A 19,102-nucleotide genomic window follows, 5' to 3' on the forward strand; every position below is an offset into this window, starting at 1 on the left:
ATTACAACTTGCCCTGCTGGATGAAAAGCTGGCCTTAGGTAAAAATGACTTAAGTTCCCTGGTAACATGATGAGGTTAAGGATGTTACTTATATTACTAAGCAACATTACTTAAGATAAAAATGACCTCCTGATTGGTAAGTTGTATCTGGAATGGAAGGAACTGCAAAGGAATGATAAATTCCTGATGGTGACACTGCACTTTGGACTGTCCTGAGTTTCTTATAATTGGGATATCCATTGTGTGACCCTAGAAGCTACTGTTACAAGATACAATGGCTCCTATAAAGCAGCAGGTACTCCAAACCAAGATAGACCCACATCTAACAATATGGATCTCTTCACCCCTGAGCTGTATCTCCTAGAGAGAAGATAGCATGTGGATGGCTGGACAAGCTGTCACATGAATTACTGCAAGAACTCCAGTCTGACACTGCCCTGATGGCAAGTTCTGAATCGTTTCTGTCTGAAATCCTTCTGAGTAAACTGATGCCAAGTGTGTTCAGTAGTAGTCTTATGAGTCTGAATGACTAGATGAACCTAAGAAGACCACCTTGTGGGCATAGCACATACATTATCCATCCTTTAGTTTCAGCCGCTCACTTATACTGTGCCTACTTTACTCCAATTCCTCTCTCCAGCAATTTTAATAACATGTTGAAGTCAATGAAGTCATCTTAGCTTCAGTTCCTAAAGCAAACTTGTTTTTTTTTTTTTTTTTTAAATATTTATTTGTCCACGCTGTGTCTTAGTTGTGGCACACAGGATCTTCGTTGCCACATGCAGGATCTTTAGTTGCTGCATGTGGAATCTTTTAGTTGTGGCATGCGGGATCTAGTTCCTTGATCAGGGATCGAACCCAGGCCCCCTGCATTGGGACCATGGAGTCTTAACCTTTGGGCCACCAGGGAAATACTGGCAAACTTGTTCTTGAGAACATTTGTGTAAATGTGAATCTGCTTTGTTGCCTTAGAAGGAATGAGTAATCAATAAGTGCTGCCTTTGGTTGTTTTCCTTTCAGTTATTTCTTATCGTGTTTCCCTGTTTTGTGGTGGATTAGATGGGTGTCCAGAGACAGAAAGAGAGCAGGTTATAAGAGCAGTGACATATAACTTAACCAGAGCCTTATTACTCAGCCTCCTCAAGTCTCTAGAAAGTGATCAAACTCTGCACAGTGGGAACCCCTTCTGGTAGAGAAGCAAGAATGCCAAGTGTGCAGCGGAACAGCTCCAGGTTGCTCCCCTTCTCAGTCAAAGCAGTACCACCTTCATATTTGCCTCAATTACTTGTCACTCCAGATTCCAATGAACAAAAGCTTCTGTAGTGTAAAAAATATACATACATTGAAAATCACTGATGGAGAATATAGCCCAAAACCAAGATAAAATACACAGATCTGTGTTAAAATACAGCAGATCATGTTGTGAGACCATTATAGACCATGGCTCAGAGACTATTCCTAATTTTAGACACAACTTAAGAAACTCACTTGTCTGATTTCCATCCCTCAGCAGAAGTAGAAAATATCAGGAGTCTAGGTGCACTGACAGTAATAAAGGATATTGGATAATCCGATGACTAAGGAAAAGCTTTAAATAAATAAATAAAACTCAGTAATAAGCAAAAGTAGTCTGGGGCCATTTAGTGGAAGATCAAAGAGCTTTACATAGCTTGATGCCCTGTGAAGGCATCATTCATAGTGTAGCATGTAAATAAATGTTTTTGTTTACTCATATGCCCAGACATTTACTTGGTGCAAGACATTGAGAGACATCAGCAGTTTATGATAACTCTGAATCATCAAGAAGAGGTTAAATCATCTCCCATCTTCTCCATGTAGAGTGAAAAGGAGAAGTAAGATACCTTGGAAAGTTAATAAGGGTGGTGTTTTTAATGTTCACATGCTCAAAGAGTAATGTTCCAGTTATTTTTAAAAACTGCTGACAGAGGCTTCCCTGGTGGTGCAGTGGTTGAGAGTCCGCCTGCCGATGCAGGGGACATGGGTTCGTGCCCCGGTCCAGGAAGACCCCACATGCCACAGCGCGGCTGGGCCTGTGAGCCATGGCCGCTGAGCCTGCGCTCCGCAATGGGAGAGGCCACAACAGTGAGAGGCCTGCGTACCGCACAAAAAGAAAAAAGACTGCTGACAGGTTTTTCACTCTCTAAAGGTGCAAGTTAAATGAAGTGTAGTTTGCAAACATCTAAATTGTCAGAGTAGTTTAATCATATTCTAACAGAGTCACAGATCTCACAAATTAGGAGGAGCAATACATTCCAAGCTTAGAAATATTAAAAATTATCTAAAATTATATTGCTAACTCAGAATTTTTATTACTACTTTTAATTTCTCACAACCTATTTTGAGTGCCTCCCTTACATATATTCACTTGAAATAATACTAAAATAGAATTTATATTCTAAATATCAAAATTACTGGAGAAGAACAAAATCTCATTAGTCACATTGGAAAATCTATCCCTTCTGTGCAGCTCTATTATTACTCTTTTAATGGTTCATGCTGCATACTGAACGTTTAGAAGTAACATTGGTAGAGATGGTAGATCAGATCTGAATTAGAGTATCAATGTAACTATGCTCATAGAAAAGAAAAGGAAACCCAGTGACACTCAGGAGAATTTTCTGCTCACAGAGAACATCTAGGAAGCATGTTGTTTCCATGACTAAAATATGTATGTGTGTGTATGGATAGATAGACAGACAGATCTGGACTTGGAAATGAGGCTCCTGATTCAGCTTGACAAAATGCATTTAACAGTAGAAAAAAAAAAACTAGGACTTGGCTGATACAGAGTTTTATGCACAGAAAACAGGAATATTATCAGTGACTTAATAATATTTTTATCAATACTTCATTTGGTAGAATTTTTAAAAATACTTCTAATTGTTAAAATGGCCATACTACCCAAAGCAATCTACAGATTTAATGCAATCCCTATCAAATTACCCATGACATTTTTCACAGAACTAGAATAATCCTAAAATTCATATGGAACCATAAAATACCAGAATTGCCAAAGCCATCCTGAAGAAAAAGAACCAAGTAGGAAGCCTAACACTCCCAAATGTCAGACAATACTGCAAAGCTACAGTAATCAAAACAGCATGGTATGGGCACAAAAACAGACATATGTATCAATGGAACAGAATAAAGAGCCCAGAAATAAACCCACACACCTATGGTCAATTAATCTTCGACAAAGGAGTCAAGAATATACAATGGGGAAAAGTCTCTTCAGCAAGTGGTGTTGGGAAAGTTGAACAGCCACATGTAAATCAATGAAGTTAGAACACACCCTCACACCATACACAAAAATAAACTCAAAATGGCTTAAGGACTTTAACATAAGACATGACACCATAAAACTACTAGAAGAGATCATAGGCAAAACATTCTCTGACATAAAACGGTACCAAGGTTTTCTTAGGTCAGTCTCCCAAGGCAGTAGAAATAAAAACAAAAATTAACAAATGGGACCAAATTAAACTTAAAAGCTTCTGCACAGCAAATGAAACCATAAGCAAAATGAAAAGACAATACAGGATGGGAGAAGATATTTGCAAATGATGCAACTGACAAGAGCTTAATTTCCAAAATATACAAACAGCTCATATAGCTCAACAACAAAAGAACAACAACCCAATTGAAAAATGGGCAGAATACCTAAACAGACATTTCTCCAAAGAAGAAATACAGATGTCCAATAGGCACGTGAAAATATGCTCAACATTGCTAATTATTAGAGAAATTCAAATCACACCTACAAGGAGGTGCCACCTCACACCAGTCAGAATGGGCATCATTAAAAAGTCTACAAATATGGGCTTCCCTGGTGGCGCAGTGGTTGAGAATCCGCCTGCGGATGCAGGAGACACGGGTTCGTGCCCTGGTCCGGGAAGATCCCACATGCCGCGGAGCAACTAAGCCCGTGAGCCATGGCCGCGGAGCCTGTGCGTCCGGAGCCTGTGCTCCGCAACGGGAGAGGCCACAACAGTGAGAGGCCCGCATACCACAAAAAAAAAAAAAAAAAAAAAAAGTCTACAAATAACAAATGCTGGAGAGGGTGTAGAGAAAAGGGAACCCTCCTACACTGTTGGTGGGGATGTAAGTTGGCACAGCCACCATGAAAAACAGTATGGTCATTCCTCAGAAAACTAAGAATTACCATATGATCCAGCAATCCCAGTACTGGGCACGTATCCAGGCAAAACTATAATTCAAAAAGATACATGCACCCCAATGTTCATAGCAGCACTGTTCACAATAGCCAAGACATGGAAACAACCTAAGTGTGCATCTACAGATGAATGGATACAGAAGATGTGGTGCATACATACAATGGAATACTGCTCAGCCATAAAAAAGAATGAAATAATGCTGTTTATAGCAACATGGATGCAACTAGAGATTATCATACTAAGTGAACTAAGTCAGAAAGAGAAAGACAAATACCATATGATATCACTTATGTGTGGAATCTGAAATATGACACAAATAAACCTATCTATGAAACAGAAACAGAATCATGGACGTAGAGAACAGACCGGTGGTTGCCAGTGGGGAGGGGGTTTGGGGAGGGAGGGAGTGGGAGGTTGGCATGAGCAGGTGTAAGCTTTTATATATAGAATGGGTGGACAACAGAGTCCTACTGTATAGAACAGAGAACTATATTCAATATCCTATGATAAACCATAATGGAAAATATTTTTAAAAATAATGTGTGTATACATATATATGTATGTAAAACTGAATCATTTTGCTGTACAGCAGAAATTAATACAACATTGTAAATCAACTATACTTCAATTAAAAAATAATAGTAGATAAAATTTAAATATATATGTACATACGTATATTTGATAGCATGCCCAATCTGAAGAGAAGAAAACTTAGTCCTTAAAGAAAATAATTATTAATAAAATGGAGATAATGATCAAAAATAAGAAAGCAAGAAAGGATTAGTGTAGAATACATGTGGGGAAAGAAATAATCTATATAAATGCAACAGAGACCAACTTGTGCTCTTCACATAGGAGAAGAAGGAATCTGAAAGTCAAACTGAAAAGTAATCGTGATTTTTCACTGAGTTAACTGTAAACTGAGTCTCCTGTTCATGACTGTTTGGGCCCTTGTAAGATTATTATATCTGGCATTATGCTCTACACTGGAGTAAATATGTAGGGACTTCTTTTTTAAGTTCAGATAAAAGAGAAAAGGTCAGTGAAGAGATTAAAGAATAAACCAATAAGGAAAGATTAAAGTAATATATTCATTCTCTCATTTCATGAACATTTATTGAGCACACATGTTATGCAAGACACTGTGATGGGCACTGGATGAAAGACATAGTACTTGCATACAAGAAGTTTACAGTCTTAATGGAAGAGACAGATAAGTACATATAGTGTAAGCTATGCTGCAGTGGTAGAAAAGAGGGGCCCCTAACCCCACCTAAGGAGTCGAGGAGGTTTCCTAAAGAAGATGAGCTGAATCTTAAAGACTGAGGGGATTTCCTTTTCTTAGAAGATTCCAGACTAAATAATCTGAAGATTCTCCCACTACAAAATACCCAGAAATACAGAATAAAATACCTTGAAATGCATAGCAGAGCTTACAAAAATGCAGGGTAGTTCTCTGAGGGCCAAAACAAACACAGTTAAGAAACAAACTACGATAGTAAGCCTTACATTTTTAATAAGCCCAAAGCTTTAAAAAGAAAATGGTAAGTTTAAACCAACACTTGGCTGCTCTGAAAGGAAGGATTGGCCAGTCTCAGTACCCATGAGGTAGAGATGTCTCTAAAAACAGCAACCACCATCAGGAAGAAGTAGACTTTAAAACTCTGCCCACCAACACAGAGTTGACATGGAGAGTTTTTCTTGGCCTGTACTCCAATCCCAGGAGTGGGAGGTGGGATCGAGAGAGGTTTGCCCTTTTAAAATTTACACTATTGGATTACCACACCTACCACACCTTACCCAATCACCTTTCCCCATGTTCCCCATACTCCCTACACTCACTACACCTCAGACAGCCTTGCTACATTATTCTTTATCCCATAAATACGCTAGCCCCTTGTCTTTCAGGAGCCAGATTTGAGATTTGTTCTCCTGTCTTCTCCTTGGCTGCCTTGTGAATAAGCACTGTCTTCACTGCAAAACTCGGGTGTCTCAGCATTTTGGCTTCCTGTGATTCTGACAAAGGGAACCTGGCTCGGAAAAATCTCCCAGCAAAGAGAAGTCCAAGACACCAGTCAGATTTTTACCACATTTGTCTACGCCGTGTGGCTGACAGTGTCTTGGTGCTCCAGCTGGTGTCAGGACTGAGCCTCTGAGGTGGGAGAGCCAAGTTCAGGACATTGGACCACCAGAGACCTCCTGGCCCACGTAATATGAATTGGCAACAGCTCTCCCACAGATCTCTGTCTCAACGCTAAGAAACAGCTCCACTCAACAACCAGCAAGCTCCAGTGCTGACACCCCAAAACACACCACTGGATGTGGTTTTGCCCGTCAGAAAGACAAGATCCAGTCTCATCCACCAGAACACAGGTACCAGTCCCCTCCACCAGGAAGACTACACAACCCACTAAACCAACCTTACCCACTGGGGGAAGACACCAAAAACAACGGGAACTACGCACCTGCTGCCAGCGAAAAGGAGACCCCAAACACAGTAAGTTAAGCAAAATGAGAAGACAGAGAAATATGCAGGAGATGAAGGAGCAAGGTAAAAACCCACCAAACAAATGAAGAGGAAATAGCATACCTGAAAAAGAATTGAGAGTAATGATAGTAAAGATGATCCAAAATCTTGGAAACAGAATGGAGAAAATACAAGAAACATTTAACAAGGACCCGGAATAACTAAAGAGCAAACAAACAATGATGAACAACACAATAAATGAAATTTAAAATTCTCTAGAAGGAATCAATAGCAGAATAACTGAGGCAGAAGAACAGATAAGTGACCTTGAAGATAAAATAGTGGAAATAACTACCACAGAGCAGAATAAAGAAAAAAGAATGAAAAGAATTGAGGACAGTCACTGAGAACTCTGCAACAACAGTAAATGCACCAACATTCAAATTATAGGGGCCCCAGAAGAAGAAGAGAAAAAGAAAGGGAATGAGAAAATATTTGAAGAGATTAGAGTTGAATACTTCCCTAATATGGGAAAGGAAATAGTCAATCAAGTCCAGGAAGCTCAGAGTCCCATACAGGATAAATCCAAGGAAAAATATGCCAAGACACATAGTAATCAAACTATCAAAAATTAAATACAAAGAAAAAATATTAAAAGCAACAATGGAAAAGCAACAAATAACATACAAGGGAATCCTCATAAGGTTAACAACTGATCTTTCAGCAGAAACTATGCAAGCCAGACGGGAGTGGCAGGGCATATTTAAAGTGATGAAGGGTGAAACCTACAACCAAGATTACTCTACCCAGCAAGGATCTCATTCAGATTTGATGGAGAAATTAAAACCTTTGCAAACAAGCAAAAGCTGAGAGAAGCACCACCAAACCAGTTTTACAACAAATGCTAAAGGAACTTCTCTAGGCAGAAAACACAAAAGAAGGAAAAGACCTACAATAACAAACCCAAAACAATTAAGAAAATGGTAATAGGAACATACATGTTGGTAATTACCTTAAATGTAAATGGATTAAATGCTCCAAGCAAAGGACCTAGACTGGCTGAATGGATACAAAAACAAGATCTGTGTATATGCTGTCTACAAGAGACCCACTTCAGACCTAGGGACACGTATAGACTAAAAGTGAGGGGATGGAAAAAGATATTCCATGCAAATGGAAATCAAACGAAAGCTGGAGTAGCAATTTCTCATATCAGAAAAAAATAGGCTTTAAAATAAAGACTATTACAAGAGACAAAGAAGGACACTACATAATGATCAAGGGATCAATCCAAGAAGAAGATATAACAATGTAAATACTCATGCACCCAACGTAGGAGCACCTCAATACATAAGGCAAATGCTGACAGCCATAAAAGGGGAAATCAAGAGTAACACAATAATAGCAGGGGATTTTAACACCCCACTTTCAACAATGTACAGATCAACCAAAACGAAAATAAATAAGGATACACAAGCTTTAAATGATACATTAAACAAGGTGGACTTAATTGATATTTATAGGACATTCCATCCAAAAACAAGAGGATACACTTTCTCCTCAAGTGCTCATGGAACATTCTCCAGGATCACATCTTGGGTCACAAATCAAGCCTTGGTAAATTTAAGAAAATTGAAAATGTATCAAGTATCTTTTCTGACCACAATGCTATGAGACTAGATATCAATTACAGGAAAAGATCTGTAAAAAATACAAACACATGGAGGCTAAACAATACTTAATAACGAAGTGATCACTGAAGAAATCAAAGAGGAAATAAAAAAAAAAAAATACCTAGAAACAAATGACAATGAAAAAACGATGGCCCAAACCCTATGGGATAAAGGAAAAGCAGTTCTAAAGGGAAGTTTGTAGCAATACAAACCTACCATAAGAAACAAGAAAAATCTCAAATAAACAACCTAAACTTACACCTATAGCAATTAGATGAAGAACCAAAAAACCCCAAAGTTAACAGAAGGAAAGAAATCCTGAAGATCAGATCAGAAATAATGAAAAAGAAATGAGGGAAACAATAGCAAAGATCAATAAAACTAAAAGCTGGTTCTCTGAGAAGATAAACAAAATTGATAAACCATTAGCCAAATACATCAAGAAAAAAGGGAGAAGACTCAAATCAGTACAATTAGAAATGGAAAGGAAGTAGCAACTGACACTGCAGAAATACAAAGGATCATGAGAATTTACTACAAACAACAGTATGCCAATAAAATGGACAACCTGGAAGAAATGGACAAATTCTTAGAAAAGCACAACCTTCCAAGACTGAACCAGGAAGAAAAAGAAAATATAAACAGACCAATCACAAGCACTGAAATTAAACTGTGATTTAAAATCTTCCAACAAACAAAAGCCCAGGACCAGATGGCTTCACAGGCAAATTCTATCAAACATTTAGAGAAGAGGTAACACCTATCCTTCTCACACTCTTCCAAAAGACAGCAGAGGGAGGAACACTCCCAAACTCATTTTATGAGGCCAACATCACCCTGATACCAAAACCAGACAAAGACGTCACAAAGCAAGAAAACTACAGGCCAATATCACTGATGAACATAGATGCAAAAATCCTCAACAAAATACTAGCAAACAGAATCCAATAGCACATTAAAAGGATCATACACCATGATCAAGTTGGGTTTATTCCAGGAATGCAAGGATTCTTCAATATACACAAATCAATCAATGTGATACACCATATCAACAAACTGAAGGAGAAAAAACATATGATCATCTCAATAGATGCAGAGAAAGCTTTTGACAAAATTCAACACTCATTTATGATAAAAACCCTGCAGAAAGTAGGCATACAGGGAACTTTCCTCAACATAATAAAGGCCATATATGACAAACCCAGAGCCAACATCATCCTCAATGGTGAAAAACTGAAACCATTTCCACTAAGATCAGGAACAAGACAAGGTTGCCCACTCTCACCACTCTTATTCAACATAGTTTTGGAAGTTCTAGCCACAGCAATCAGAGAAGAAAAAGAAATAAAAGGAATCCAAATCAGAAAAGAAGTGACACTGTCACTGTTTGCAGATGACATAATACTATACATAGAGAATCCTAAAGATGCTACCAGAAAACTACTAGAGCCAATCAATGAATTTGGTAAAGTAGCAGGATACAAAATTAATGCACAGAAATCTCTGGCAGTCTTATACATGAATGATGAAAAATCTGAGAGTGAAATTAAGAAAACACTCCCATTTACCACTGCAACAAAAAGAATAAAATATCAAGGAATAAATGTACCCAAGAAGACAAAAGACCTGTATGCAGAAAACTATAAGACACTGATGAAAGAAATTAAAGGTGATACAAATAGGTGGAGAAATATACCATATTCCTGGATTGGAAGAATCAACATTGCGAAAATGACTCTACTACCCAAAGCAATCTACAGATTCAATGCAATCCCTATCAAACTACCACTGGCATTTTTTACAGAACTAGAACAAAAAATTTCATAATTTGTATGGAAACACAAAAGACCCCGAATAGCCAAAGCAATCTTGAGAATGAAAAATGGAGCTGGAGGAATCAGGCTCCCTGGCTTCAGACTATACAAAGCTACAGTAATCAAGACAGTATGGTACTGGTACAAAAACAGAAATATAGATCAATGGAACAGGATAGAAAGCCCAGAGATAAACCCATGCACATACGGTCACCTTATCTTTGATAAAGTAGGCAAGAATATATAATGGAGAAAAGACAGCCTCTTGAATAAGCGGTGCTGGGAAAACTGGATAGCTACACGTAAAAGAATGAAATTAGAACACTCCCTAACACCATACACAGAAATAAACTCAAAATGGATTAAAGACCTAAATGTAAGGCCAGACACTATCAAACTCTTAGAGGAAAACATAGGCAGAACACTCTACGACAAATCACAGCAAGATCCTTTTTGACCCACCTCCTAGAGAAATGGAAATAAAAACACAAATAAACAAATGGGACCTAATGAAACTTAAAAGCTTTTGCACAGCAAAGGATACCATAAACAAGACCAAAAGACAACCCTCAGAATGGGAGAAAATAGTTGCAAATGAAGCAACTGACAAAGGATTAATCTCCAAAATTTAAAAGCAACTCATGCCGCTCAATAACAAAAAAACAACCCAATCCAAAAATGGGCAGAACTAAATAGACATTTCTCCAAAGAAGATATTCAGATTGCCAACAAACACATGAAAGAATGCTCAATATCATTAATCATTAGAGAAATGCAAATCAAAACTACAATGAGATATCATCTCACACCGGTCAGATTGGCCATCATCAAAAACTCTAGAAACAATAAATGCTGGAGAGGGTGTGGAGAAAAGGGAACACTCTTGCACTGTTGGTGGGAATGTAAATTGATACAGCCACTATGGAGAACAGTATGGAGGTTCCTTAAAAAACTACAAATAGAACTACCATATGACCCCGCAATCCCACTACTGGGCAGATACCCTGAGAAAACCATAATTCAAAAAGACTCATGTACCAAAGTGTTCATTGCAGCTCTATTTACAATAGCCAGGACATGGAAGCAACCTAAGTGTCCATCAACAGATGAATGGATAAAGAAGATGTGGCACATATATACAATGGAATATTACTCAGCCATAAAAAGAAATGAAACTGAGTTATTTGTAATGAGGTGGATAGACCTGGAGTCTGTCATACAGAGTGAAGTAAGTCAGAAGGAGAAAAACAAATACCGTATGCTAACACATATATATGGACTCTAAGGGGGAAAAAAATGTCATGAAGAGATTAGTGGTAGGACAAGAATAAAACACAGACTTACTAGAGCATGGAGTTGAGGATATGGGGAGGGGGAAGGGTAAGCTGTGACGAAGTGAGAGAGTGGCATGGACATATATACACTATCAAATGTAAATTAGATAGCTAGTGGGAAGCTGCCACATAGCACAGGGAGATCACCTCTGTGCTTTGTGACCACCTAGAGGGGTGGGATAGGGAGGGTGGGAGAGAGGGTGATGCAAGAGGGAAGAGATATGGGAACATATGTATATGTATAACTGATTCACTTTGTTGTAAAGGAAAAACTAACACACTATTGTAAAACAGTTATACTCCAATAAAGATGTTTAAAAAAAAAAATCACAGCAAGATCCTTTTTGACCCACCTCCTAGAGAAATGGAAATAAAAACACAAATAAACAAATGGGACCTAATGAAACTTAAAAGCTTTTGCACAGCAAAGGATACCATAAACAAGACCAAAAGACAACCCTCAGAATGGGAGAAAATATTTGCAAAGAAGCAACTGACAAAGGTTTAATCTCCAAAATTTATAAGCAACTCATGCCGCTTAATAACAGAAAAACAACCCAATCCAAAAATGGCAGAAGAACTAAACAGACATTTCTCCAAAGAAGGTATACGGATTGCCAACAAACACATGAAAGAATGCTCAACATCATTAATCATTAGAGAAATGCAAATCAAAACTACAATGAGATATCATCTCACACCGGTCAGAATGGCCATCATCAAAAAATCTACAAACAATAAATGCTGGAGAGGGTGTGGAGAAAAGGGAACACTCTTCCGCTGCTGGTGGGAATGTAAATTGATACATCCACTATGGAGAACAGTATGGAGGTTCCTTAGACAACTACAAATAGAACTACAATGTGACCCCGCAATCCCAATACTGGGCATATACCCTGAGAAAACCATAATTCAAAAAGGGTCATGTACCAAAATGTTCATTGCAGCTCTATTTACAATAGCCAGGACATGGAAGCAACCTAAGTGTCCATCAACAGATGAATGGATAAAGAAGATGTGGCACATATATACAATGGAATATTACTCAGCCATAAAAAGAAATGAAACTGAGTTATTTATAATGAGGTAGATGGACCTGGAGTCTGTCATACAGAGTGAAGTAAGTCAGAAGGAGAAAAACAAATACCGTATGCTAACACATATATATGGACTCTAAGGGAAAAAAATGTCATGAAGAGATTAGTGGTAGGACAGGAATAAAACACAGACTTACTAGAGCATGGACTTGAGGATATGGGGAGGGGGAAGGGTGGGCTGTGATGAAGTGGGAGAGTGGCAGGGACATATATACATGGACGTGAGGATATGGGGAGGGGGAAAGGTGGGCTGTGATGAAGTGGGAGAGTGGCAGGGACATATATACACTACCAAATGTAAATTAGATAGCTAGTGGGAAGCTGCCACATAGCACAGGGAGATCACCTCTGTGCTTTGTGACCACCTAGAGGGGTGGGATAGGGAGGGTGGGAGAGAGGGTGATGCAAGAGGGAAGAGATATGGGAACATATGTATATGTATAACTGATTCACTTTGTTGTAAAGGAAAAACTAACACACTATTGTAAAACAGTTATACTCCAATAAAGATGTTTAAAAAATAAATAAATAAATAAATAAACTCAAAATGGATTAGCAACCTAAACGTAAGACTAGGCACTATAAAACTCTTAGAGGAAAATATAGGAAGAACACTCTTTGACATAAATCACAACAAGATATTTTTTGATCCACCTCCTAGAGTAATGGAAAAAAAAAAGGGGGGGGTCATGTACCAAAATGTTCATTGCAGCTCTATTTACAATAGCCAGGACATGGAAGCAACCTAAGTGTCCATCAACAGATGAATGGATAAAGAAGATGTGGCACATATATACAATGGAATATTACTCAGCCGTAAAAAGAAATGAAACTGAGTTATTTATAATGAGGTGGATGGACCTGGAGTCTGTCATACAGAGTGAAGTGAGAAGGAGAAAAACCAATACCATATGCTAACACATATTTATGGAATCTAAGAAAAAAAATGTCATGATGAGATTAGTGGTAGGACAGGAATAAAACACCTACTAAAGCATGGACTTTAGGATATGGGGAGGGGGAAGGGTAAGCTGTGATGAAGTGAGAGAGTGGCATGGACATATATACACTACCAAATGTAAAATAGATAGCTAGTGGGAAGCAGCTGCATAGCACAGGGAGATCACCTCTGTGCTTTGTGACCACCTAGAGGGGTGGGATAGGGAGGGTGAGAGGGAGGGAGATGCAAGAGGGAAGAGATATGGGAACATATGTATATGTATAACTGATTCACTTTGTTGTAAAGCAGAAACTAATGCACCATTGTAAAACAGTTATACTCCAATAAAGATGTTATTAAAAAAAAAAAAAAAACTGATTTTACATCACCATAAAAAAACAATCTTCCAACATACAAATGCCCAGGACCAGATGGATTCACAGGTAAATTTTATCAAACATTTACGGAAGAGCTAACACCTGTCCTTCTCAAACTCTTCCAAAATATAGCAGAGGCGGAACACTCTCAAACTCAGTGTACAAGGCCACCATCACCCTGATATCAAAACCAGACAAGATCATACAATAAAAGAAAACTACAGGCCAATATCACTGAGGAACACAGATGCAAAAATCCTCAACAAACTACTAGCAAACAGTATCCAGCAGCACATTAAAAGGATCATACACCATGATCAAGTGGGGTTTAATCCAGGAATGCGAGGTTTCTTTCATATACACAAATCAATCAATGTGATACACCATATTAACAAATTGAAAGATAGAAAGCATATGATAATCTCAATTGATGCAGAAAAAGCTTTCAACAAATTTCAACACCCATTTATGATAAAAACTCTCCAGAAAGTAGGCATAGAGGAAACTTACCTCAACATAATAAAGGTCATATATGACAAATGCACAGCCAACATTGTTCTCAGTGGTGAAACACTGAAATGATTTCCACTAAGATCAGGAACAAGAGAAGGTTGCCCACTCTCACCACTATTATTCAGCATAGTTTTGGAAGTTTTAGCTACAGTAGTCATAGATGAAAAAGAAATAAAAGGAATCCATATCAGAAAAAAAGTAAAACTTTCACTGTTTACAGATGACATACTGTACATAGAGAATCCTGAAGATGCTATCAGAAAACTACTAGAGCTAATCAATGAATTTGGTAAAGTAGCAGGATACAAAATTAATGCACAGAAATCTCTTGCATTCCTATACACTAATGATGAAAAATCTGAAAGAGAAAATAAGGAAACACTCCCATTTACCACTGCAACAAAAAGAATAAAATACCTAGGAATAAACCTACCTAAGGAGATAAAAGACCTGTATGCAGAAAAGTATAAGACACTGATGAAAGAAATTAAAGATGATACAAACAGATGGAGAGAAATACCATGTTCTTGGACTGGAAGAATCAATATTGTGAAAATAACTGTACTACCCAAAGCAAACTACAGATTCAGTGCAGTCCCTTTCAAACTACCAATGGCATTTTTCACAGAATTAAAACAAAAATTTTCACAATTTGTATGGAAACACAAAAGACCTCGAATAGCCAAAGCAATCTTAAGAAAAATGGAGCTGAAGGAATCAGGCTCCCTGACTTAAGACTATACGACAAAGCTACAGTAATCAAGACAGTATGGTACTGCTACAAAAACAGAAATATAGATCAATGGAACAGGATAGACAGCCCAGAGAAAAACCCATGCACTTATGGTCACCTTATCTTTGATAAAGGAGGCAAGAATATACAATGGAGAAAAGACAGCCTCTTCAATAAGTGGTGCTGGGAAAACTGGACAGCTACATTTAAAAGTATGAAATTAGAACACTTCCTAACACCATACACAAAAATAAACTCAAAATGGATTAAAGACCTAAATGTAAGGTCAGACACTATCAAAGTCTTAGAGAAAAACATAGGCAGAACACTCTGTGACATATATCACAGCAAGGTCCTTTTTGACCCACCTGCTAGAGAAATGGAAATAAAAACAAAAATAAACAAATGGGACCTAATGAAACTTAAAACCTTTTGCACAGCAAAGGAAACTCTAAACAAGGTGGAAAGAGAACCCTTAGAATGGGAGAAAATATTTGCAAATGAAGCAACTGATGAAGGATTAATCTCCAAAATATACAAGCAGCTCATGCAGCTCAATATCAAAAAAACAACCCAATCCAAAAATGGGCAGAAGACCTAAATAGACATTTCTCCCAAGAAGATATACAGATTGTCCAACAAACACATGAAAGAATGCTCAACATCATTAATCATTAGAGAAATCCAAATCAAATCTACAATGAGATATCATCTCACACCGGTCAGAATGGCCATCATCAAAAAATGTAGAAACAATAAATGCTGGAGAGGGTGTGGAGAAAAGGGAACACTCTTGCACTGTTGGTGGAAATGTAAATTGATACAGCCACTATGGAGAACAGTATGGAGGTTCCTTAAAAAACTACAAATAGAACTACCATACGACTCCACAATCCCACTACTGGGCATATACCCTGAGAAAACTGTAATTCAAAAAGAGCCATGTTGGGCTTCCCTGGTGGTGCAGTGGTTGAGAGTCCGCCTGCTGATGCAGGGGACACAGGTTTGTGCCCTGGTCTGGGAAGATCCCATATGCCATGGAGCAGCTGGACCCGTGAGCCATGGCCGCTAAGCCTGCGCATCCGGAGCCTGTGCTCTGCCATGGGAGAGGCCACAACAGTGAGAGGCCCGTGTACCGAAAAAAAAAAGAGTCATGTACCACAACGTTCATTGCAGCACTACTTACAATAGCCAGGATATGGAAGCAACCTAAGTGTCCATGAACAGATGAATGGATAAAGATGTGTCACATATATACAATGGAATATTACTCAGCCATAAAAAGAAAAGAAATTGGATTATTTGTTGTGAGGTGGATGAACCTAGAGTCTCATACAGAGTGAAGTAAGTCAGAAAGAGAAAAACAAATACCGTATGCTAACACATATATATGGACTCTAAAAAAAAAAGTACCTAGGGGGCAGGACAGGAATAAAGACGCAGATGTAGAGAATCGACTTGAGGACACGGGGAGGGGGAAGGGTAAGCTGAGACGAAGTGAGAGTGGCACTGACACATGTACACTACCAAATGTTAAATAGATAGCTAGTGGGAAGCAGCTGCATAGTGCAGGGAGATGAGCTCAGTTCTTTGTGACCTAGAGGGTCGGGATAGGGAGGGTGGGAGGGAGACGCAAGAGGGGGACCTATGGGGATGAATATATATATAGCTGATTCACTTTGTTATTTAGTGGTAACTAACACAACAGTGTAAAGCAATTATACTCCTATAAAGATGTTAAAAAAAATAATTTACACTACTTAAGTGTTCAAAAGTCCCCAAGCTAAGAGATCAACACAGGGATATCAGACTGCTATTATCTCTGTGGTGTCTGGCAGAAACAAAAGCAAAATCATTCTGGAGGGACAGAATCTCAATCCAGAGAATACAGCACAGAATTTTTCACAGATAAAACCCCACTTAAAATGAATTTACAGTCTAAAATTATAAAGCACACAGGGATCAATCAATAATACTCAAATCTCAGGCAGCACCACAAACAACACGTGTAGCACCACCTGCTTCCTCTTCCTGAGCTCAAATAAAAGAAATTTAGGGACTATAGGTCTACTTAAAATGGTTAAATATATCAAAGTTGAATTTTAAAATAGAAGAAAAGAGTAAAACACTATAAGGTTGGAGGATAGTTTTCAAGCAGAGTGAAGAGCATTTACAGCTGTGGGAGTCCAGATAGGTATTCTTACTGGGAATCAGCAGTCACAAAATTGGAGGAAGATGACCAAGGCTTGGGTCACAAATTACCTTGAGTTCTATACTAGTCAGGACTCTTGTTTGCAAGTGACAAAAAGATCACATTTGCCTAGAGGGTATTTTGTTGTTGGCTCACCTAACCAAGAAAGGCAAGGACATAGCTGGAATGACAAGAACCAGAGACACACTCTCTCTGGGTCTTTCACCACTACTTCCTTCTTTGTGGATACTTCATTCTCTCCTACCACAGACCAGTTTTCTCTCAAAAGTGGAGAACAGTGCTACTTGTATAAGTTTTGGGCCCAAATCTTTTACTTTTTTTCTTTTTTAAAAAATTGTGTTAAGATATACATGAGAAAATTAACTACTTTAAGCATTTTTAGATGCACAGGTCAGTGGCATTAAGTACATTCACATTGTGTGCAACCATCACAACTACCCATCTCCAGAACGTTTTCATCATCCCATACTGAAACTCTGTACCCACTGAACAATAACTCCCCATTCCTTCCTCCCTCCCTCCAGCCCCTGGTTACCACTATTCTATTTCTGTCTCTCTGAATTTGATTACTCTAAGCACTTCATATAAGTGGAATGAAACAATTTTTATCTTTTCATATCTGTCTTTATTCACTACACCATTTTCTTTTGACCAGAGAGCAAAAGACCTTCTCTGCATACACACTTCTATCTCCTAGCTCCATTTTTTTTTAATCCTGAGAGAAAACTCTAATTAATTTGGCTTGAGTGACTTGCTTACTTTTAGACCAGGATGATGATGGAGGCTATGATTTGCTCAGCTTGCATTCCATGGCTACCGTAGACTCCTCAATTGTGTGTATATATCTTCTTATAAAGTTCTTCCTTGTTCTTTTTATCTAAAATAGCATCCCACATCATGGTAGACTCTATTATGCCTTTATTTTTTTCAGAGCACATATCACTACCTATTATAGAATAGATTTATTTGCTTACTACTTCACCTATCACTAGAATGTAAGATTTATAACATGAGAGACCTTCTCTGTTTTTGTCACCTCTTTGTTCCCAGTACCTAGAACAGTGCCTGGGCCATAGTAGGAGCTCAATAAACATTTTAAATTAATTAATTAGTTGGAAGTTGCGGTAGAGATAGAGATTTAGTATTCATTGGTAAAAGTGACTAAAATTAATTATGCTTCCACCTCTCTCGTGAAGATAAGCAATTACAAATAGAACGAAACTGAACTTTGAGTATATATGAACACAGTGATTAAACAAGAAAGTTATGCACAAATAGCAAGAGAACTAGTTTCTAAAGATGGATAATTGTGAAAAATATAACCTTGCATGATGGATGCATGAGTTAGAGTCCTGAAACTGCAATAGATTAAACTCTTTCTGAAATTGCTTTCTGTTGCCGGGCGTTTAAGCTATAAATGTGAATGTATAGACCCATCAGATATGTGTACCCATAAACACACACACACACACACACACACACACACACTTTTACAGATTAACTCTGTAAACTAGTAAAGTAGATATGAGTCTAAAGCCATAATGGGTAGTGCAGTTCTTTCAAAACCCCTTGGCCATAGTCAGGCAAGTCCATATACTCTAGAGTGCAACTTCACACTGTTGTGCTGCCCCACATAATCATCTCTTCAATCCTGTTTACTGTAGCTGCCTCAGACCTCTTCTCCTACCTGCCCTTAACCTCAAGGGCAGGGCAAGGCAGAGAGGAGCTGGGAGCAAAGTAGGGGCT

At 38.2% G+C, this 19,102-nt stretch overlaps 1 protein-coding gene across 5 annotated transcripts in view; it reads left to right on the top strand.

Moving 5' to 3' along the window:
• ACBD6 (acyl-CoA binding domain containing 6) overlaps window positions 1-19,102 on the top strand; it is a 247,840-nt gene that overhangs the window by 191,439 nt on the left and 37,299 nt on the right. Inside the window, exon 7 of one of the 5 annotated variants that reach the window (XM_067030839.1) lies at window positions 6,105-7,028. The exons of the other annotated variants lie outside the window; for them this stretch is intronic. Within the exon in view, the coding sequence (XP_066886940.1) occupies window positions 6,105-6,158 (54 nt within the window). The 3' untranslated portion in view covers window positions 6,159-7,028. Of the gene's footprint in view, window positions 1-6,104; window positions 7,029-19,102 lie in introns of those variants that run through there. 5 annotated transcript variants of the gene reach the window in all.

The sequence above is a fragment of the Kogia breviceps genome, chromosome 1 (genome assembly GCF_026419965.1).
Source record: "Kogia breviceps isolate mKogBre1 chromosome 1, mKogBre1 haplotype 1, whole genome shotgun sequence".
Classification (NCBI taxonomy): Eukaryota; Metazoa; Chordata; class Mammalia; order Artiodactyla; family Physeteridae; genus Kogia; species Kogia breviceps.